Source organism: Podarcis tiliguerta, assembly GCF_965153285.1.
Source record: "Podarcis tiliguerta genome assembly, chromosome: 6".
In the NCBI taxonomy this organism is placed as follows: domain Eukaryota; kingdom Metazoa; phylum Chordata; class Lepidosauria; order Squamata; family Lacertidae; genus Podarcis; species Podarcis tiliguerta.
In genome coordinates, this window is record NC_139539.1 from 86970098 (window position 1) to 86994151 (window position 24054).

Here is a 24054-nt window from a genome sequence, read left to right on the forward strand (position 1 = left end):
GTAATGGGAATAAGCAAGCAATAATCCAGAGAGAAACGTTCACACAATACAAACACCAAATAACATGACTTGGTGATGCTCTGAGCAAAAGTCCCATGGAAACATTGTGTGCTCGTGTGCAGCTCCCATTCATTTCAATGTGGCTTGTACAGGAGAACTTCCTGGTGGATTGTGGCCCCTGAATGTGTTGGGTTATTTATCAGGGTCACTCAGTGATAAACGTCTCTCCCCTGTTGAAACATTCAAATGTGCACGGATGACCTTTCTCCTGGGAGAACCAGCAACTCAGGCAAAACGTTCTCCGTGCAGAAATTCCCAACACATTACTTTTAATCACACAAAAGCATGACTACATTGCCTTCAGAAACAGAAAAAACAGACAGGAACAAAATATCCTAAATGAATACATTGCCCCAAAAGTGAACGAACCAAAGAGGAAACCAAATTAAAAAGCAAACGAGAAACACACATTGATACTAAAAGAAAATAAAACCCCACGGAAAGAAAAGAACAATAACAACCCAAAAGAAAAAAAAAACTAACCAGCTGAATTGGGAGTTGAGGGTGAGTTAGCTTGGCTTCCATGGGCTGACACATTTGTAGCAGTGACAGCCGTTTTGGCAGCATAAATATTGGCTTCCTCTTGAAATTTACCTATGTTCTTCTTGTACCGGATTCGCTTATTTCCAAACCAGTTTGATACCTAGAGCAAGTTTGAAAAAGAGAGAAAGAGAGAAAAAAAGGCCTGTTAATAAGAAGTCAAATATATGACCAGGGTGGGAAGCCAGGGGAAAGGGAGGAAAGAATGGGAATGCTGTTTAAGTATGCTGATTAATAGTTTAGAATAAATCTCTCTGAACTTACAAGACAGACCCATAAAACTATATGATTTTGTGCTTATATACAGTGCACACTGTGGATTTTTGTTTATGTTTTCTAGTGTGAGAGGCTAGGCCTTGGGCCACATGCTAAAACTGTGCTTCCATACATTTCCATTTAAAATAGAAAGCCAGATTTTCCTGATGTGATTTATGGAATCTCAGAATCACAGAAGAGACAAAGAGAGCCATCAGGAGCATCTTCTGTGCCAAGGGATCATTTCTTCCACAGATCGGCCCCACACCTCAAGAAGTTATCTTATGTAATTGTTACTACAAACAGAGGAGAACGAACAAGGTATGCCAAGACTCCAAAACTGCTGTAAAACTTTGCATCCCCATCCATGCCCAGGTCCCTTGCAGTTGCTATAATGCATAAACAACTGTAAACGGAGCTGTCGTATACAGTGCTCTTTTTTATTGAAAAGTTTTCAGTTATAAAGGAATAAAGTGATACAAAGCAAAACAGAAGAAAATAAAAAGGCACAAACATTTGTAGAGGAAAAAGCTCCCCCGATATACAAATATATGTGAAAAATGTCCTAACCCATTCATTCTTCTATAAATTTGATATTATTATCCTCTCATATACAATGCTTAAAATTTGTGTAGATAAAATGTAGCCAAGACTTTGGAATGAAATTACTTCAAACTAATCACGGAAACGCTAACTTGGACAAATCTTTTAGCGTGAAGATCCTCAAAGATTAGAAGATGATCGTTGCCGTTTACTTTCTAAGGAGGCAAAAATGGATGTATTTCTCACCACTAGACAGAATTCACTGCAACACGTGGAAATGCAAGAAAGCCCTGGGCAGGCTTTTGTTAAACATACAAATGAACATTTTGGGGTGGAACAATAATAATAATCTTCCGCCAACTTCTGGGATGCTGCAGCATGAGATGCTTGAGGAACATGATTCCTGTGAATTCTGAGATGAGGTTTGAACAGCTCAAACCTCCATGAGCTGGAGATTCTGTCTGCCCATCCTGTGTATCCTGCAACATGAATAGGATCTTATTGCCCAATCCATATGCTGCAAAAGGTTAATCAGAGCCTATTGGTGTTGTTGTGTACAGTGGTGCCTCGCGTTAAGAACTTAATTCGTTCTGGAGGTCCATTCTTAACCTGAAACTGGTCTTAACCTTAAGTACCACTTTAGCTAATGGTGCCTCCCGCTGCCTCTGGGTTAGCGGAGTCTGTAACCTGAAGCATCAGTAACCTGAAGCGTCTGTAACCTGAGGTACCGCTGTATGTCTGTCTTGGCAAATGAGACTGTATCTGTGGAATCTGGGACCAGGCTAGCAGGTGAAACCCCCTCAGCACAGGGCTTAGATAGCTTTTAAAAGGGAACAGACAAATTCCTGGAGAACAGTCTAGCTATGAAGGATACCTCCTTATTCAGAGGTTGTCTGCCTTTGGATACAAGATAATAGAGGCAAAAACCTTCATGCCATGCTTGCGAGCACCCAGAGCCTTGTGAACTTGCTGCTGCTGGAAGCAGAAGGCGGAACTAAATCCATCTTGGTCTGACCCTTGTATGTCTGCACGGACAGCTTCCCTGAAATGCGAGACATGAATGCATAACGCTCTGGATTTTGAAATATCTGTGTGGATTCCACATATAGTCAGATGACAGCCTCATTTATTCTTTCTATAGCTGGCCAGCTTTTGCTTCTCACTTGGAACTGATGGCTTACAGATGAGAACTTCCGTCGCTGTCCATCATAGCGGCTTCTCTTTTTTTAAAGCTTGGCATTGCACAAGCGAGTAAGAGCAGGAGTGGCAGGTTGGCTCCATTGCACTGACTGCACAACACAACACAACACTGGGCTCCCCGTGATTGGTGTGTACGTGTGTATGTGTGGGTGTTGTGGCCTTCTAGCCAAAAATGTTTCACCCACCCCATGCTAGGAGGATAAACTTAACCTTCTCAGTGCAGTTTCTGAAAGACCCTGACATGAACTTATTTCAGTAATGCTATGTTTGCTTTCTGAGTTGAGCACCATTCTCTTCTGTCTGAAAGCAAGATACATAAAAGCTTCCATTCATGAATAAAGTTGGAAATAGCGAAGCTTTTTTGGCACACATTTAAGGGCATTGCTAACCCTGGGTCTTTTGAAATGAAGCGGGTGGCAAATCAGTTTAAAGATTTAAATAGAATCAACGCATAAAATGTTTCATGCATACAGTTTATTTGGAGAGTCAAAAATCTGCCTGATAACATCTTTCCTGCTGTGGAAATGAACTTCTATGAAACAGGTGACATTACTGCATCAGTGGGATGCTTTCCCCGAGATTTAGAAGGAAGATCATAATCTTCCACCAACTTCTGGGACGCTGCAGCATGAGATGCTTGAGGAACATGATTCCTATGAATTCTGATATGAGTTGACCTGATCCACACCACCGGATCAATGTGCAGATGTAGCTATCCTTTAGAATTTGCACTTCTCTAAATTGTGTGATGCAGTTATTGGCTCAAAACAAGTATCAAAATAATTTCTTTTGGAGACTAAACATGTTTTTGAACAGACAAGTTTGTATTTAAATACAAATTTGAGTGCACGTTTTCATGAGGATCTTTTTTTTTTTTTAAGTAATTCCCAGCTTAATGTGGAAATGGGACACACCTGGCTTATAACTAAACACATTCAAAAGTGACACAGACCTGAGAATTGGCTGATCCATCTCACATGAGCCCCATCTCACATGAGCTTATTGATATGGCTTTCAGTTGTGAAAGTTTAGTGAGGCCAGTGACCAGTGCTATTTTTCTAGGAAAAGAGGTGGAGAAACTCACCATGAACACCTCCCTTGTTCTCTTATAATGGCAATGGTGGCCACCTGAGAGGTGCCGGAACTGAGTTCTGGCAAGTTCTGGTTGAAAAAAAGTATCTTTCACCAAGAATTTACAATATAGCTGGTGGACTGCTGACTGGTTCCAATGGACAGCATGGCTTCAAAGTCTTATTAGAACTGTGAAAGTAAAACTGTAAAACTGGTTGCCACATAGTCCTGTAGATATTAACACAATATCTTTTCCAGAACAAAAGATGCTATAGAAGTTTTATGAGTAAGGAAACAGACAAATAAATGGGAAATCCTATATTTTATGCATCAGTCGAAGTCATATGGGAGGAAGTATTGTATACTTGGACAACAATTCAGGTTTGACCAAAGCATTCTCAATACAGGGAACGTGAGAAATGAAGTAGACCTGATAAATATAGTAATTGACAACTACTGCCCTTTGATTGGTATGGATGACATATCAGTTCCTTGGTGCTGAATAGCTGAAAGTTTGCATTTGGGAGCTTATCTGCCACTAAACAATGATAGAAAATGTCAGCATGCAGAACCTCTAAACCTCAAACCATATTGGACAGGTGGCAAGGGACAAGCTCACAATGTGATGCAATTTGTCAGCTCAAGAAATTAGCAAAGTCATAATCTGAGAATACAAATTTAGAGTAACAGAAGATTCAGATTTGAAATATGAAAGAGAGTTATCAAGATCACCCATCAATTCTACTAAAAGTTCAGAGTTGCTTCTGCATGCTGTGGCAGTTTCTACCCCAACATGCCAAAAGAAAGAAGCAGCTCCTCTAGTTGTGGAATCTAGCATCAGCTTGCATGCAAGATCTCGAAACTTGGGGGTGAACAATCCTCACAGAAAAACACAATAGGAGCATGTGTGTGTTCGTGTGTCCAAAATGTCATTAATTAGTTAATAAATAACTTGAAAGAGCAGTGAGGCATAAATGCTAATTAATTCAATTTAGTATCTGGTTAAGTTACTAAAACATAAATGAATCTAAATGTCAGAGACAGAATGTTGTGTAATAGTCTATATGAATTAGTCAAGAGCAACTCATACCTATGTAAACTTTCGTTACTTAAAAAAAAAATATTTAGCAGATAAAAAACATGCAGATGTACAACCTATCAGGAAGTTCTCCTGCACAAGTCTCATTCATTTCAAAGGGGCTAGTACAAGAGAACCCTGACAGCTGGCATTACTTAAACATTTGCTAGCCCACATGAGAAAGAAACAAAAGACAGATAGAAAGGTTGAGTACACAAAACTTCTATCTGGTGAACACATCTGGATAAAAATGCACATTGCAAGATGCAAATGGCAAGAGAAAACAAGAGTAGTTTCTGCTGAGTCTATTGAAACACAATAATCTCTGCTCTGAGTCTACTGGAACACAATAATCTCATCAGTGATTTGGGTGATGGAAGAGAATACTTTTGAAGCTGCAGGTGAAACCAAGAAGGAGGAATTGTTAACACTTTCAATGACAAAAAGGTTGAATCAAAAATATGTGAACTGGAAAAATGGTCAACAAAAAAGTAACATGAAATTCAATAAAGACTGGTATGACCGGACTTCCCAGTTGAAAGCAATCTGCAGAACGCTGCTGCCATCTCCAACTGCATATACTGGGAAACAGCTCTTAGGCATTGCTACCTTCTTATTTTTAGGCTGCCCCCTGGATCATGGAATGCCCATTGGCTGAATGGCAAAAGCCTTTACAAAAGCCACAGCATTATAAAAACTAGAGAGGTAATAGCATAAGGGGGCAAAATCAAATTTCTACATCATCCATAAAATTACAGAATCAAAGAATCCTAGAATGGTAGAGTTGGAAGGGACCCTAAGGGTCATCTAGTCCGACCCCCCTGCAATGCAGAAATCTTAACTAAAGCACCCATAACACATGGCCATTCAAACTCTGCTTAAAAACCTCAAATGAAGGAGTCCACCACCCTTCGAGGGACTCTGGTCTGCTGGTTTTAATTCTTCTAATCAGCCAGAGTGGTCATGTTATCAACTGGGTACCTCCAGAAGGTTTTTAAGCAGAGGTTGGATAGCCATCTGTCATGGATGCTTTAGCTGAGATTCCTGCATTGCAGGGGGTCAGACGAGATGACCCTCGGGATATGTTCCAACTCTACAATTCTATTATTCTATGTTTCAACCTATGTAATAAATTCATGCAGTTCTTGGTGACACAAATCTGCTCAGCTTCAATCTGTTTCAGCAACTTCCTTATCAAGGAAGGCTTTATTGAGAGTTTGGGAAGGTTGCGAGGAGCAATAATTCCACCATTCGTAGTCCCATCCTTGAGGGTAGCCAATAACTGGTGGCCAATAGCTGAGCTTTCTATTCTAGGAGCACCCAGCTTCTTTGTCACCTTAATAAGAAATCTCAAACCATGTGGGAACACATAAAATAGCACAAAGAAGAACATTAAGGAGGTGTTCAGTAGCAAATGGGAGAGTAATTACTATGTACACTGCTTGACAAGATGGAAATTATCCTGGAAACTCCCCCCCCCCCCCAGTCCATCCATGGCAATATAGTCTTCCTAAATGTGGTGGTTTTCAAATGTTCTGCTTTCAGTGAATCCTTTCCACGTGGCTTTGTCAGCCTTGGAAACCACTGTCAGCACTACAGATGAATCCTGGGCACATTCTAGGATGAGCTCTTAGTTCAAATGCAGCTCTGGCCAAGAAGCCTCATTGTTGACCCAAATGATGAGGGTATTATCTGAGCAGACATCCAACAAGTTGTCTTTCATGATCTTTTCCCGCTGCTACATATTTTCTCATTGAGCAACTCCAGTTAAACGTCGCGAGGTTGCCCAGAATAGTTGCCCATGATTCTAGTGCAAGCAACACTGTGCTCTTCTTTGGATTAAAATACTCAAGGGCCTAAAAACGACCCTGAATACCCAATTGCAATCATTGTACACAATGCAGTAGAATCATACAACAATCCCCTGTAATGTAGGAATCTTTTGCCCAAGATGGGGCTCAAACCCAAGACCCTGAGATTAAGAGTCCCATGCTCTACCCTCTGAGCCATGAGTTTTAAGAGTCCCCCCCCCCAAATACAATCCCTTCCCTAGACAACGTCTACATTTCTTGCTTAGTAGATTTCTCCTTTCTTATGTCCTCAGAAGTCTGTTGCTCCCCAGTCCCTCATCCCCCTCTTTGCTCATTCTTCATTCCCAATGGTACACCCTTTCTATGCAATTTTTTTGGTGCCGGCTCTTTCCACCTCTCCCAGATTACATAAATGGATGGATAACCAGACAGACAAGACGGGTGCTCTCGGCATAGAACAGGCACCTGGGTTTCTTACCTGTGAGACTGTGATGCCACATTTCTTGGCTAGCTCCTCTTTGGCTTCCTCACTGGGGTATGGGTTGCTGAGGTGGGAATAGAAATACTCATTGAGGATTTCTGTAGCCTGCTTGTTGAAATTTCTTCTTTTCCGCCTGGTCAAAAAGAAACGGATGCTCAGTACTCAATGACCTAAAAGCAATGTATTTAAGGAAGAGCCCACAGTCACCACATATCAGTCCTCACATCCTGTTATGCGAATCTCAAATGGTCAAACTAGATGTTCCATAAAAGTAACAGCAGCCTTGGGAGGATGCAAATCTGACTGGCAAAGAAGCGAATCATTTAACCCTTTCCTCATGTGACAGTTTTATGATGACAATTACCTTCCATCGACTGCTCTTCACAAACATTGAAGGTGATTTTGACCCACCCAAGTGATGGGCTAAGTGCCATCACCCCAACTGCTGTGTTGTCACTCCCTATGTCCACCTCCAAAGATTCTTTAATAAAAAAATAAAATGTGAGAAACTTGCATTTGTGTGTAACGTTTAGCTCTGTGTCAAATTAGATATTAGGGGAGATCCCTGAATCTCTTGTGGGAGTTTGGAGCACGTTGTCGGTTACACTGCAAACATCACTCGCTGCCTTTTAAACAGAGCACCTTCCATCGACCCACTTCCAAGTAGCCTTTATAATTCCAGTTTATTGGAAAACAGGCAGTGAAGCAAGTTGGAAGAATTTCACGTGGCACTGGCCACATACTTGAAAGATGGGCAAACTATGGGAAACTAGCTTGTGCTCTGCTCTGTAAGGGGGTGGGGGGCAAACAAGTAGAAAAATCAGCATAATAGTGAGAGGCCTGTCCAATAACTTTTCTCCCCAGTGTGCTAATTTTCTACCTGCAGAAAACTTTTGCATGGGAGAGCATTCAAAGAGGGCATCTCCTCCCTGTAGTCTGAACTTGTACAGTCCATGTTATGTTTATTTTGCTTTTCAATTCTAGCTTCGACAATTGAATTTGTTATACATTTAGTTTGAACTCAGTTTGTACAGAAATAACCCTGTAGCTCATCTATCTTCTTCCCCAGCAAGCTTAAGCAACTATTTCCTTTAAATGGTTCAATAGTAGCTTTCGTTTGTTTATTTTTTTTTGAGGGGGGAAGGTAGAACAGTCTTGAAAATCTACCTTGATGGAACAGGTAGAACAGTCTACAAAAGTTACTGATCCCCCCCCCAAAAAAATGCTCCCACATATGTTAGTCATTTGTGGCCCCAACATACTGGAAGAAGATGAAGAAAGGAGAAGAGGAACCGTCTCTCTTCCAATTTACAAGTCTTCCTTCTTAGTCACACAGAAGTGATTCGGTGAGTGGTTCTTGTTATGCCTGGGGTAAACTCACCGTGCATCGAGAAATCGGGAGCGCAGGATCATGACAGCTTCACATGTGCTCTGTTTGAGTTGCATCTGGATGGAACTGAACTTGCGATGGATGATGCTGACCATCCGCTCTATCTCCTTGGGTGAGATGGGCCGGGTCCTGCTCTGCTCTCGCAGCAGATTCATCACATGAGTGGTGAACTCGTTGCATGCCTGGGACAACAAGAGAAAGAGCGAGAAGATCCCTTAGGACCGGAGGAGTCACTGCATGCTGGGCAAGAGGCGGCTGCAGCAGGGATGTAGGAATCCTGCCCCTTTATTCCTTCAAACCTTGTCTGGTTTTCTGACCCATGGTCTTCAACATCTGCTGAGCAACTCTTCTACACAATGTCTCATTTAGGGAAACCACCAATGAAAATAAGATGCAGGTAGGAATATGTATCCAAATACACATCTTGCTTTTCATAAGATGTGCACTCAGATCCATATTTAGGTGTGCAGCTAAATTCAATCCTTTCCTACTTCTTTGCTTTCAATTGGATGCATAGTTGGATGTGCATAAAGATTCTTCAACCTCCAGTGAGCTTCTGTAGAAGTTTCTGTATCCAGCCACCATTTTTTTTGCCTCCATTACTTCCACAAGAATTTGTGTGTACTGATAATCTCTCCCTTAGTAGAAAGTAATTGGATAGAACCCAGTAGCAGTCTTTGGGCTTTAAAATTTCAGTGGTACCCTGTGGAAGGCCAAACTTCGCCATCCCCGCCTCTCACCTTCCACTGTTTGTCACTGTTGCGATGCCCCCTGAGGTGTTCTCCTGGCTCAGTGCCCAATGCAAGAGAACCGGTCACACTCCCCTAAATCCGCCTCTTTATAAGCAGGCATATGGTGATTATGGAGCCATTTCATGCAGGTCAGAAATTGAACCTTTCGGATTACTGTGACACCTCTATCTAATACCCTTATGGAATAAAAGATCCAACACCAGTTTGTGATAGGACATGAGCAAATGCAAAAGAGCATAAGCATGTGCATGCACACATGGACAGAAGAAGGCGTAAATTTCTGACTAGGGGGAGAAATTCACTTTGGTTCACATTTTATTGTGAACCTCCCTAATTTGCACTTACCAATACACAGCTAGCCTTCAAAATTTGCACTTCTACAAATTTGGCCGTGCAGTTCTCCAGCCAGACAACGCATACAAAATATATATATTAGGGAAAAGTGTGCATAAATGCATATATTAGTGAACATAACTTGAAAATGCATTGTATTAGGAAAAGCTGCTTGCAACGATGTGTATATTAGGTAAAATTAAATATAAAATTTCCATATTAGGAAAAATGCAAACTAAAATGCTGATGGATTCTCATGCTTTTTTAAAAAAATAATAATCTCAAATTTATGCAGAAATAAGGAGAACCGAATTTAAGATTGGACAAATGAAAAACTCAATTTGACAGGTTCATCTATTCTTATCGGTGACAGAGCTGAACCAATGGTCTGATTTATTTTGTTTGCATTTATTTAAAAATGTATACCCCTACCTTAAAAAAAACAAACCAAAAACCTCAGGCAGCTTTTTTCCTGTGCATGAATGATCATTTCCCCAAATGCACAATCAAAATGTATGTCCAGAACTCAGTGTAAGTATCAACTACAGAGCCACAGATGTGTGAGAGAGTCTATTTGCAGACAGGAAAAGAAATCGTCTAGGGAAGGCAAAGTGTTTTTGTTACTTAATGAGATGCTCTCAGAGATGAGATGAGCCTTTGCTCTGTTGATATGGCTATAAGAAGTACTGCCCATGTGATTCTGGAATGGACCTGCCATTAGAAGACATAAAATACACTATTTGAACACATGATCAGACATTTTTCTGCTGTCCGCTGCACTGCATAAAACCAATCCAGTTCCAAACTAGCATTCCACCTCCAGCTCATACAAGTTCAGTTTCAGTCAGGCTAACAAACTCTCTGGCTAGCTAATATTCTTCAATAACACAGGGAATCAACATTACAAGGGGGGGGGGGAATCCACACATAAGATATCAGAAGCAGAAATATATATGGGACACCGTACATCATGGAAACATTAATAGGCCGCACTTGTTTGGCACAGGGTCAGATAGTGCTTGAAAGAAACTGGCTTTACAGTGGTGCCCCGCAAGACGAATGCCTCGCAAGACGGAAAACCCGCTAGACGAAAGGGTTTTCCGTTTTGGAGGTGCTTCGCAAAACGAATTTGCTATGGGCTTGCTTCGCAAGACGAAAATGCCTTGCGATTCCTGGGTTTTTTTCCCCTCCCCCCCTTTTCCCCAAGCCCCTAAGCCACTTAACAGCTGTTCGCTATGCCGCTTAGCAGCTGATCGCTAAGCCGCTTAACAGCTGATCTAAGCCACTTATCAGCTGATCTAAGCCGCTAATAGCCTTTTAGCAGCTAATCCGCTAACCCCTTAAGCCTTTAATAGCCGCTAATAGCCTTTTAGCAGCTAATCCGCTAATCCCTTAAGCCTTTAATAGCCGCTAAACCGCTAATAGCGTTAACAGCGCTAATCCGCTAATGGGCTTGCTTCGCAAGACGAAAAAAACCACAAGATGAAGAGACTCGCAGAACGGATTCTTTTCGTCTTGCGAGGCACCACTGTATTTTGCTGATGGAGAGTTGGTGCAAGGCCTCTAGAAGAACAATGGTGAATGCTGTGAAGATTACACCCTATGGAAGTGACAATCCTATGTCAAGACCAGGTGGGGGAAGAGGCACACACAGTGGGATTTTCTCCCATGGGACAGCGGGAAAGATTCCTGTGAGCTGAGCATCAGGGAGAACAAGTTATGCTAGAACCCTTCTCCCTACCATGCTAGTTTGAAGGGAATTGTTTTGTGCAGAGGAGTGGGATCCCTGTCTGAAGTCTAAAGTGGCCCAAGCTCAGAAACAGGTTGAAAACCTCACTGAGAACTAGGCCAAAGACTGAGGGTGGAAATGAACAGCGCAAAAGCTACAGAGTGGGTGGGTGTTGAATTGAAAAAAATCAGCTCACATTTAAAGGCAAGCCTATCTCATTTGGGGACGTGGGTGGCGCTGTGGTCTAAACCATTGAGCCTAGAGATTGCTGATCAGAAGGTCAGCGGTTCAAATCCCCACGACGGGGTGAGCTCCCATTGCTCGGTCCCAGCTCCTGCCAGCCTAGCAGTTCGAAAGCACGTCAAAGTGCAAATAGATAAATAGGTACCGCTCCGGCAGGAAGGTAAACGGCATTTCCATGCGCTGCTCTGGTTTTGCCAGAAGCAGCTTAGTCATGCTGGCCACATGACTCGGAAAAACTGTCGGCTCTCTCGGCCAGTAAAGCGAGATAAATAAAGTAAAGTAAAGTAGATAAATAGGTACCGCTCCGGTGGGAAGGTAAACGGCGTTTCCGTGCGCTGCTCTGGTTCACCAGAAGTGGCTTAGTCATGCTGGCCACATGACCCGGAAGCTGTACACCAGCTCCCTAGGCCAGTAAAGCGAGATGAGCGCCGCAACCCCAGAGTCGTTCGCGACTGGACTTAACTGTCAGGAGTCCCTTTACCTATCTAATTTGTATATTCTGAAACAATATTCAGCCTGAAACACAGCCATCCTTCAAAATCCACACTGAATTTTGCAATGCAGTTTTTCAGCCAGGTAATAAGCACAAAAGTGTGTATGCATATGTACACACAAATGCAAAAATAATAATTGTACATATAAAACTGGGGCAAGAAGTCAGAGGGGTGAGATACAAATAGTATTATTAATGTTGTTGCTGTTAACATGTGAAAAAAATGAAAATACTGAAGTTAAGTGTCCATATGAATACCTACTCTATGGATAGCCATCTGTCTTGGATGCTTTAGTTGAGATTCCTATATTGCAGGGGGTTGGACTAGATGACCACTGGGGTCCCTTCCAACTCTACGATTCTGCAGTACTATGGATAGATTCATCTTGGCTGTGACTCAGCCTGGAAGACCTTCTCAGTACCTTACGGGCTTTTCCCCACCTGGACTGGGAAGGCAGCGCCCTGACGGACTCCAGCTACAAAAGCTGAGGCTGTAGAAGAGGGCCCGGGTCATGGAGCCTCAACTTCCACAGCCACCATCCTTGGAAGGACTGGCAGCCATGGTCCATGCCAATGACAATGTTCTTTTATCTTGATAATTCTGCTCTTTTATATGTGTGCTTTATATTTGACTTCCCTTAACAATGTTTTCTTTTTAAATGTTCAAGATAGTATTTTCGTTTCCTGCTCATTATGTTGCTTGGAATGTATACTTTATATGTGACTTTCTTCAGTAGTTTAACTCTGGATGGTTTTATTTGATGTTTTAATGTGGGTTGTAAAGGGCTTCCAGATTTTTCCCTTAAAAATATAAAGTGGTATAGAAATGAAATGATGGTGATAACAACAACAACATATTCATGAAAAAAACACATAAAATGCATTATTTAAGGGGAAATCGATTTGTAAAAATGGCATACTGGGCAAAATGTCATACAGGCAGGTGCATATCAGGAGAAAATCACATTAAAATGTTGGTTATTTTTCATGAAGACTTAACAAAAATCAAAACAGGTGTGGAGAACTGAACTTCAGACTGAGAAAAAATAAAAACTGTGAGAAACTGAAATAGGCAGATTCATCCTTCCCTCTCAATAGTAATGAGGTTCTCAGAATGCGCCAGGGTCATGAGAAAACAGCTAATATATAATCCCAGATGGATTAATTATATAATGAAAGGATCTCATGAGTTCACATACAGAGAAAACTTCCTATTGTGTCTCTTCACAGATCACTGGGCTTGCCTCCTCTCAATCACTGACTCATGCAGAGATGCAACAGGCAATCTTCCAGGTGGGATTCTGGTAACCGTGCTATGCTTCTGGACTGGGTGTGATTGTATCACTCAGTCACTCCCAGTGCAGAGATACAGTGGGATTACCTGCCTTCTGCCTGGGAAAATGCCTGTTGCGTCTCTGCATGAGTCACTTATTTTGGGCATTCCTCCTGACTGGAACAGGCGCTTGTCCCCTGAATCTCTCTACAAATCCCCTTCAGATCAGGACATGTTCCCATATCATCAACTCATGCAGAAACACAGATCAGGGCCCTCGACGAGTATGCAATTCTTACACAATCAACAAACAAATTTGTAAATAAAAGTTTTAATACGTCTGTCTGTGGGCAAAAATTGTGATTTGTATCTTCTGGCTACAGGGTAAGCTCAGTGAACGTATTTGTGTCAAAACTGGAAAATAGATAGGCTGGGCCAGAGCATTTCTTTGTGATGTGTGTAGGGTATTTATTTATTTATCTCCCAGTACGTTTCCGAGCACAATTCAAAGTTTTGGTGCTGACCTTTAAAGCCCTAAACGGCCTCGGTCCTGTATACCTGAAGGAGCGTCTCCACCCCCATCGTTCAGCCCGGACACTGAGATCTAGCACCGAGGGCCTTCTGGCGGTTTCCTCATTGCGAGAAGTGAGGTTACAGGGAACCAGACAGAGGGCCTTCTCGGTAGTGGCACCCGCCCTGTGGAACGCCCTCCCTTCAGATGTGAAGAAAATAAGCAGCTATCCTATCTTTAAAAGACATCTGTTGGAAGCCCTGTTTAGGGAAGTTTTTAATATTTAATGCTGTATTGTTTTTAACACTTGATTGGAAGCCGCCCAGAGTGGCTGGGGAAACTCAGCCAGATGGGCTGGGTATAAATAATAAATTGTTGTTGTTGTTGTTGTTGTTGTTGTTGTTATTAATCTGCAGGAAACTTTTTACATGGACCAGAATTCAAAAAATGTCACCTATGATTCCTATCGCTGCATTCTGTTTCATGTGTAGAACTGGCCTAGAAGTGAGTCATAGATCAGGGATCCTTATAGAAGCAGGCCAAAGAAAATAATTGTTCTGCCACCCTGGTAGCCATGAGCACTGGGGGTGATGCAGCCCAATAGGTTCAGGGATGCACCTTCCAGGGCAAGAGCTGGAGCTGACGAGTGGCACCTAGCAAACAGTGGTGGCTTAGGAGACCACAACTGGGAGGAGGACAGCCCCCAACCCCCATTAGCACCTCAGTTGCCTCCGACAAACATGCACAAATGGGTTTGCTGCTGAGCAGTCTTGTGCATTTATTTCTTGACAATCCCACTGGTCACCTCTGATAGAAATGGAATCTCTGACAGTTACTAACGCCAGCCCAAACTTTGGCAGCCGGTGATAAGAGCGGGTGAGTTATCACAGGTTTGGGGATGACACGAATCAACTCATTGCAAATACAAAACATGACACTTACTTTCAGCAAGTTTTCCGCCTGTGTGTTAACAAGGATAATAATTAGAGCCAAAGCAGCAGGGTTGTAGAGCACATCAGGATCCCTGACATGAAAGGGCAAACAGGTAATAACTGAAATTAGACGTGCCAAAGGCATCTTGCTGCCAGAAGCTCGTACACCAAGTTTCTGGAGGGCCCTGTTCTTGATGACTGACCACAATGTTAATTTGACAGAGGATTCTTAATGTCAGTTTCTTCACTGGCCGTATCAATTCTGGGCTGCATCAATAGGAGTATAGCATCTAGATCAAGGGAAGTAATAGTGCCACTGTATTCTGCTCTGGTCAGACGTCACCTGGAGTACTGTGTCCAGTTCTGGGCACCACAGTTCAAGGAGGACACTGACAAACTGTCCAGAGGAGGGCAACCAAAATGGTCAAAGGCCTGGAAACGATGCCTTATGAGGAACGGCTAAGGGAGCTGGGCATGTTTAGCCTGGAGAAGAGGAGGTTAAGGGGTGATATGATAGCCATGTTCAAATATATAAAAGGATGTCATATAGAGGAGGGAGAAAGGTTGTTTTCTGCTGCTCCAGAGAAGCGGACACGGAGCAATGGATCCAAACTACAAGAAAGAAGATTCCACCTAAACATTAGGAAGAACTTCCTGACAGTAAGAGCTGTTCGGCAGTGGAATTTGCTGCCAAGGAGTGTGGTGGAGTCTCCTTCTTTGGAGGTCTTTAAGCAGAGGCTTGACAACCATATGTCAGGAGTGGTCTGATGGTGGTTCCTGCTTGGCAGGGGGTTGGACTCGATGGCCCTTGTGGTGTCTTCCAACTCTATGATTCTATGGAGTCTTCCTTTCCCTCTGTCAGGTGGAGATATGATACGAGGAGGCATGTGATGCAAACATATATGGCCTAAAGGCAAAGACTAACGAATGGGCAGTAAAGAGATTCTTATTCCCCAAGTCCTACAAAGGCTCCAGGCAGATTGGCTCCTTGCACAAGCCAGCCTATCTGAACTGCTCTCCCCCTGCATTTCTAGGGCTGTGAGACTGAAGGAGAGAGCTCGCCACACCTGGAAGAGGATGGTTTTCCATTCAGTTGCTGGTCGGGCACCCCCACAGCCAGGCTCACACAATATGAGGGCTCTATCAAGGGTAGGCAACCTAAGGCCCATGGGCCAGAAGTGTCTCACGGGGGCCGTTTAACTGGCCCACGAGCTGCCCCCGAACCGAGCTGTGGCAAGTCCCTGCGTGCTGCACTAAACTGGTGCAGCATGGTGCAGGGACTCGCTTCTGCGGTGCCGGAAATCACGTCTGCACATGCTCAGACACCGGGAATCGCAGCTGTGCACGCAATCCGGCCCACAGAGGGATCTCAGCTGGAGTGAACCGGCCCAGGCAAGGAAAACCTTGCCAACCCCTGGGCTCTATGGAGCAGCATAGTAGGAGTAACAAGAACCCCCAGCTGGGTGAGGGTGTCTGTCTGGGTAAGTCCTGTCGAGAGACAAAGGTAGGATTACTGCTGATCTCTTTTATTTACATTCCTGCCCTTTGTTAGAAAGGAAACTGGGTGCCATCCTGGGTATAGTTGGAATAGGACCGAAGTTTGCTCACTACTCTGTCTTATGAGAAAGAGGCAAACCATGGAGCTGATCTACAGAGAAAGCTAGTTTCCATATATTTATTTCTTCCTCGCTATCGCTAGGGGAATGACAAGCCTTTCTTGTCCCTGTTGCTCCCAAGTTCTTTTCCCAAATTTGCCAAGCCCAGAGGCCAAACCTGGGAAGATTTTAAAGGACCTGAAGTGGACCCAAAATGGCACAGCCTCTTCCTGCCAGGGAAGAAGGGGCAAGGGAAGATCTCCCTCTACAACAGGAACAAGGGTGGAAGAAATAGTGACGTCCGGATCTGATGCCCTGGCATCTGATGCCCTGGCAGCCACCTCTCCTTGCATCATGGGTGAGCTGGCCCTGGTGTGTTGGGAGAGTGCTAGGGGAAGATCTCTCTAGTGGTGATCGCTCCAGCCGGCAAGATGAAATGCTTGTGCAAATAGAATGTTCATCATAGCACAACACTGAATTCCACCCTTAGAGGGCATTTTTAGTGAATATCCTGTAATTTCCAGAAAAAGGAGGGAAATCTAAAAGAAACCCACTCTCAACAGAGGAGGGAGTTTTTCCTGTCTAGTCAATTCATTAGCGTTTTAAAAATATAAAGTGACAACAGTGGCTTTAGGGCATATCTTTGGTGCAGTGAATAGGTCTTGTGATTGCTACAATTCATCTTGGGAATCCTTTAAAAAATCAGCTGAGATGGAAAAAGATGAAACCAGCTTGAAGGTGATCTTTGCAAGAGAAAATTCAGGAATGCTGCCCCTGGTCAGTGTCTTATGCACAAACGAATTTATGGAAATCCCTTGCGCACATGGATTTCTGTGGTATGGAGAGTAAGGTAAAGGTAAAGGTACCCTGCCCGTACGGGCCAGTCTTGACAGACTCTAGGGTTGTGCACCCATCTCACTCAAAGAGGCCGGGGGCCAGCGCTGTCCGAAGACACTTCCGGGTCACGTGGCCAGCGTGACAAGCTGCATCTGGCGAGCCAGCGCAGCACACACGGAACGCCGTTTACCTTCCCGCCAGTAAGCGGTCCCTATTTATCTACTTGCACCCGGGGGTGCTTTCGAACTGCTAGGTTGGCAGGTGCTGGGACCGAGCAACGGGAGCGCACCCCGCCGCGGGGATTCGAACCACCGACCTTTCGATCGGCAAGCCCTAGGTGCTGAGGCTTTTACCCACAGCGCCACCCGCATCCCATTGGTATGGAGAGTAGGTGTGTGCATTGAATATCCTTGTCTGTAAAAAAACAAAACAAAAAAAAGACTCCAACCCACTAGATCAGGTTGTATTAGAATCGCTGCACAACTTTTCTAACTTCTAAATACAGAAATGTATTATTTAGTACTTTAAACATTTAAATCAATCTTTCAGGAACTATGAGTTTGTCACCTATAAATATTAGACAAAACTGCAAAGGGAATGTTCAGGTACTATTCAGATATTACAGTATTTTGATAACATGCTTTTCTGAGATCTGGAGGCTAAGGGAGCGGGGAAGAACTCATGCTGATGCTGCCCCTTCCAGCTGCAGTTCAGGATTTAACAGTTCTGTACATCACAATGTATTAAGATTAATTCACAAAAGGCTGCAAGGAGTTCACATGTTGGAGGAAGAAGTTCCACAAAAATTTCCTAGAGGTTCCATTGTAGAAAAGAAATATGCATATTACTCTGAAGGTCACATCTATACCATACATTTAGAGTACATTCATAGCATTTTCATGGCTTCCCCCAAAGAATCATGGGAACTGTAGTTTATCACTCACAGAGCTACAATTCCCAGCATGCTTAACAGTTCCCAGCATTCTTTGGGGAAAGTCATGTGCTTTAAATGTATTGAGTGGATATGGCCTCTGTCATATGTTAAATATTCTAGGATGCATCAGCAAAAGTCTAGTGTCCTGATCAACGGAAGTCATAGTCGCACTCCATTCTGCCTTGGTCAGACCACACCTGGAATATTGTGTCCAATTCTGGGCACCACAATTTAAGAAGGATGTTGACAAGCTGGAACGTGTGCAGAGGAGGAGGAGGGCAACTAGGATGATCAAGGGTCTGTAAGCCAAGCCTTATGAAGACCAGTTGAGGGAGTTGGGTATGTTTAGCCTGGGAAGGAGGAGACTGAAAGGAAATCATAGAATCGTAGAGTTGGAAGGGACCTAAGGGTCATCTAGTCCAATTCTCTGCATTGCCGGAATCTCATATGAAGCATCCTTAGAGGTTTTTAAGCAGAGATTGGACGTCCATCTGTCATGGATGCTTTAGTTGAGATTCCGGCATTGAAGGAACTCAGTAATGTTAATGGGATGTGAACTCTCTAAACATTATTTGCATATACAGCTTGTCTTAAGAATCCTTCACCATCAAATCCAACATCAGAGTAGTCCTGTGAGATGATGTGTTATCATGATTAGCCGCAAAGCTTTTCCTGGGCTGCATCATTTTAGGATCTAGTTGAGGAGGCAGCCTGTAGGAATGCTCTCCACAAACAAATCCCCCTGCATGTTGAAAACCAGCATTTCCAGAAAAAGGATTCAGCCAAGTCCTTGGAGAGGAAGGGCAGGATAGAAATTTGATAAATAAAAAAACAAACAAACCAGCCCTCCCAAAAATGTTATTTTTCTATATTAAGCTTTGTTTATAGAGAGCATCCCAATTTGGATCTATGAAACCAGGGGTCAGCAAACTTTTTCAGCAGGGGGCCGGTCCACTGTCCCTCAGACCTTTTGGAGGGCCGGACTATAATTTGAAAAAAATAAATAAATGAACGAATTCCTATGCCCCACAAATAACCCAGAGATGCATTTTAAATAAAAGGACACATTCTACTCATGTAAAAACACGCTGATTCCTGCACCATCTGCGGGCCGAATTTAGAAGGCGATTGGGCCAGATCCGGCCCCCTGGGCCTTAGTTTGCCTACCCATGTATGAAACTCTTCCACCTGCATCATGAAGTGGTACTGTTCTAAAAATGGCTTTGGTGCTTTATTCTGCTGAGTGCATAAACTCTGAGAACAAGGATAAGGTGGAATTCGAACCCAGCTCCAGCACCTTATCCATAGGACCATGGATTTTTGTGTGTGCAGTCCAACATTTTATGTTGGCTTCTACTGTGGTACGGGAAACTGCCACGCACAAGATTAGTACCTGCTCATATTTCTCCAACTCGGTGTGGTAGATCTGTCGAATTTGAGAGAGTTTTGCTCTGTAGTCCGAATGCTCCACAGAATTGTCCGAGCCGGCACCCCCAGATGCTGCGGCTGCGGCAGCCGCAGCGGCTGAACCCCCTCCTTTTTCAGGGCCTGCTACCCCTTCTGCTAAAAGCATGTTGTCCAGTCGCATTAGCTGTGGGTCTGTTGGTTCCTCCTCCTGAGCCCCTCGAATACTCAACACTGTGAGAAAGCACAAAAATGAAATGCATAGATTAAAACACGGAATGATAGCAACCGCTTCCTAAGTATCTAGGAGTAGGCTCCAATGAAGATATAAACCTCTACAGTCCTACAAAGGTCTGCCCTTTCCCGTGGGGACCCTTCTGAGTATCGTAATCATCAGAGATCCTTCTCTGTGTATCCCCAACTTTGACCGAAAGGTGGGTGGCGACCGTAGAAAGGGCTGTTTTGATGGTGGCACCCCGAGCTTTGGAGTTTTCTCCTCAGGGAGATTCACCTGGCACTGAGCTGATGTCATTCAGCACCAAGTAAAGAACTTTTGTTAAATTTTCTCCCCATCTCTTTTAGCCTTCAGACACTTGCTGAAGACTTTTTGTTGTTTCCGGTTGTTTTTAGTATTTATTTTACTCTTCCAATTTGCTGCCCACTTTTAAATTACTGCTGGTTTCTAAAGTGTTTCTTCTCATTGTTGTTTTTCTCATATATCAAGGTGTTTTTTATTGCACTATATACTTTTTAAAACGATGTACACTGCTGCTTTGTCTGCCTTAACAATATTTATGTATTTTATTGTTTTCTGCTGTTGTTTCTCATAAATTGTTATAAAAGGCTGAAGATCAGGGTACCAAATAATTTTAATAAAATATCTTCCTTTATGAATATGGCTTAATATTTAGGCACAAAAATGATAAATTATATTATTTTGCTGTTCTCTGGTGCAGGGAAACCATCTGAAAGTTGTCAGCAACTAGAAGTCTCTAGACAAAGCCTGGCCATCTGAAGGAGACCAATAGTTCTGTCTACTGACCAAACCAAACGACCAACCAACCAAACAAACATAATACAGTGGTGCCCCGCAAGACGAAAGCCTCGCAAGACGGAAAACCCGCTAGACGAAAGGGTTTTCCGTTTTGGAGGTGCTTCGCAGGACGAATTTCTCTATGGGCTAGCTTCGCAAGACGAAAATGTCTTGCGATTCCTGGGGGGTTTTTTTCGCTCCCCACCCCCTTTTTCTAAGACACTAAGCTGCTAATAGCCTTTTAGCAGCTAATCCGCTAATCCCTTAAGCCTTTAATAGCCGCTAAACCGCTAATAGCGCTAATCCGCTAATGGGCTTGCTTCGCAAGACGAAAAAACCGCTAGACGAACAGACTCACGGAACGGATTCTTTTCGTCTTGCGAGGCACCAGTGTATTGTCTTTAAAAGGCATTTACTTTATTTTAAAATGAAACTCTTCACTTCACTTCAGAATAGTTTTGGGGAGAAAGAAGCTATTTTGGGGAGGGTTCAAGAAATGGAGACCTAAAAGGGGTAAAGCAATTTACAGGGTGGGGAAAGGGATGGCTGCTCCGCTCACAGTGACCCACAGCTAGACATGCCTGCACTACAGATAAACGGCAAGACCACCACTTTGGCGCAAGCAAAACCATCTACAATTGGCACAACAAGAGTTAAGCTACAGCCAGTGCATTCAAACAGTAAATAAGTAAAATGCCATGCCCTTGTGTGTGCGGCTGGCCAGACCCTGTAGGCTGTTGCCAATTCCGGTCACATATGCAGCTTTTGCAGGTCAGCCACATGAGGCTGTGACAGGGAAGGTGGATGTGAGGCCAATTCGAGGGGACACTTAGTTATTGGGGGCATCATGTTCTTCACATGATAAGACCAGACAAGAAGACTGTTTACACATGCTCTGCATTTATGGCAAAGAAGGCTCAGTGCTGTATTTTCAAAGCAGGAAGCCCAGTTATAAAACAATTATGGAGCAGTAGTTTATGTTCAGATTTCCAAGAGTTGCACAAACGTATGGTGATCAAGGTGAGAACAGTCAGTAACTAGATCTGAATCAGCACAGCTCTGCATCCTCTCTCTCTCTCTCTCTCTCTCTCTCTCTCTCTCTGCTAGTGCCCACAAGTGCAGACTGTCACACTGTTGTACGGCTCTCTCACACATTTGTTTAGATGCTGGAACTGCACAACCATAAAAGTGCACTTCCACAACCTCCTGGTAAATGGTAATAGCTAATGCACTTTTTAAATTTAAAAAAGGCAGACTTTTTGAAGTAAGAAAAGCGATGGAAATCTACAACACAAGGCGCAGAACAGCAACTACTTACTTGACAGCAACGTCACATAACCTACGCATAACTTTTGTGAAAAATCAGGACAATTGCTTGATACACACTCTGCCTTGAAGTGGCATCTTTGTTTTTGTAAAACAGCAATCCACCACTCTCTTCCCTGCATCTGATAAAACTTCAGACAGCCAAAGTGCTGCGGAGTGAATTATGAAAACCATTCCCAATTTTTTGCAATCCGCTTCTTGTTGGTTGTTCAGTTTTGGAAGAGTGTCATGCATCTGCCCATCCCTTACATATCTGACCATTGAATGGTGGTATTCTACTGTCATAAAAACAGAAAATTAGCACTAAGCAGAATTTTGACTTCTGTTCAATACAGTCAATTGAGATTGTGTGTGTTTTTTTGTTTCGTTATGGGTTTTTTTTTACAGTTTCTGTTTTAAACACCTTTCTTTCATACCTCTCCAAGGAGACATCAAAGATAAACACAAAGGAACTGTTGCTGGTAAATTAATCAAATTAAAGTTGTGTCAAGTCCCCTGCAGCCGGGTCCTAGTATCTCTCTGAGGTCCAGCTCTGAGGGCCTTCTGGCGGTTTCCTCACTGCGAGAAGTGAGGTCACAGGGAATCAGGCAGAGGGCCTTCTCGGTGCCTGCCTTGTGGAACGCCCTCCCTGTGGAACGCCCTGCCCTGTGGAACGCCCTCCCATCACATGTCAAGGAAATAAACAACTATCTGACTTTTAGAAGACATCTGAAGGCAGCCCTGTATCGGGGGATTTTTAATGTTTAATGTTTTACATTTTTTGTGCTGTAAGCCACCCAGAGTGGTTGGGGAAACACAGCCGGATGGGCACGGTACAAATAATAAAATCATCATCATCATCATCATCATCATCAGCAGCAGCAGCAGCATCTCTAAGGAGGATGCAGAATCAGATGACTCGTAGTCACCCTTCTGATGGGACACCCTCGCCATTCTACTACCATCTCAGCCTGAAGATGCAGCTCTTTTGTCATGCTTAGATTTTGGGGGTGACTCCCATGTAGCTACCCCTGTTCCATGGCTGTGCTGGAGCATGCGACTGCAGAATAAGTTATGAGCTCTTGAAGGGTTGGAGGATGGAGCCACCAGAAGAGAAGGCCTTACCAGTCTTCTTAAGCCTTCAAACGACCCTGGTCATTTGCTGAGACAACATCTTCCAAAGCTCAGCTGGCAGCCCCAGCTGGGAGATGTGCAGGGTCTGGCCTGAAGAGGCTCTGGGAATTGCTACCACCTCCCCAGCAGAGCAGGATAAACAGTAACCGAGTTTCACTGCTTTACCAGAGCAATTTTATACTTTGTGGTGGTGTGTTGCTGTGCTGTCAGAATGCCAACTTTGTATGCTATACCATCAGAAAACACACACACACACAATACCTTCAGCCAAAGACCAACTATCAGAGACACTGTTGGTGACGAAAACCACATTCTTTCTTCTCCCCCAAATAAGCCATGTTTCAACTTGGCTGCTTTCAGCAGAATGCCCCTGAGAATGACCCTATGTCATCATGACGTAGAATAATTCCCAGGGACATTCTTGGGCAAGTGGAAAGACGGCTGTCCCCATTGGCCACTACATCAATGCTGTTTCATAAAACTGCTTGAAGCTGTGGTAAGCCTTTCTTTTTTTCAATGTAAGAAAGAAGGCAAAGGAAAGAAAGATCTCTGGCCACATCAAATTTAAAGGTAAGCACCAGCACTCTGAAAATTCTTAGACTTTGCCCAGTTCTTGAGTGCTGTTGAATACCCTCCACCCTATAGGGGATAGTGTGGATGGGGAATGGTCCACCACCGTGTGGGGAGATTTTCATCTCAGCCGGATCTCTTATTTATCGTCAACAGAGGTTCTATGAGCCAAATGAAAATGCACAGCTGATTCCAGCTTCGAGTCAGATGCTCATTTGGTTAAAGTAAGAGCAAACACTTATTGATTAAAAAATAAAATAAAATTATCAGCGTTTACCAATTCCTCAAAGATTAACCCTCTCCTTGGGGAGGGGGCATTGAACTGGTGCAGAATTGTTGAAAAGACACAACAGAAATTTTCAGCACAAAAGTAGTTCAGACTGGTCCAGGACAACTTCAATCTCACAGGGGTTACAAGAAGCTAACAGCTGGTGTATAGGAAGGAAAGAGCAATGCACAGCAGAGGCACAAAGACCAAGCCAGCCGCCAAGGTAGAGCAGTCGCAGCAGAGGCCCACATGCCTGTCTTTCAAGGCTAAGCACTCTGG

At 43.5% G+C, this 24054-nt stretch overlaps 1 protein-coding gene across 3 annotated transcripts in view; it reads right to left on the reverse strand.

The window, feature by feature from the left end:
* Positions 1 to 24054, reverse strand: part of PBX1 (PBX homeobox 1) — a 219423-nt gene that overhangs the window by 23541 nt on the left and 171828 nt on the right. For 2 of the 3 annotated variants that reach the window (XM_083445359.1, XM_083445357.1), the window contains exons 3-6: positions 19455 to 19699; positions 8421 to 8611; positions 7037 to 7172; positions 544 to 703 (exon numbers count right to left, since the gene is read on the reverse strand). In XM_083445359.1, the coding sequence (XP_083301485.1) occupies positions 544 to 703; positions 7037 to 7172; positions 8421 to 8611; positions 19455 to 19699 (732 nt within the window). The remainder of the gene's footprint in view (positions 1 to 543; positions 704 to 7036; positions 7173 to 8420; positions 8612 to 19454; positions 19700 to 24054) is intronic. The other variant, XM_083445358.1, reaches the window with a different exon arrangement.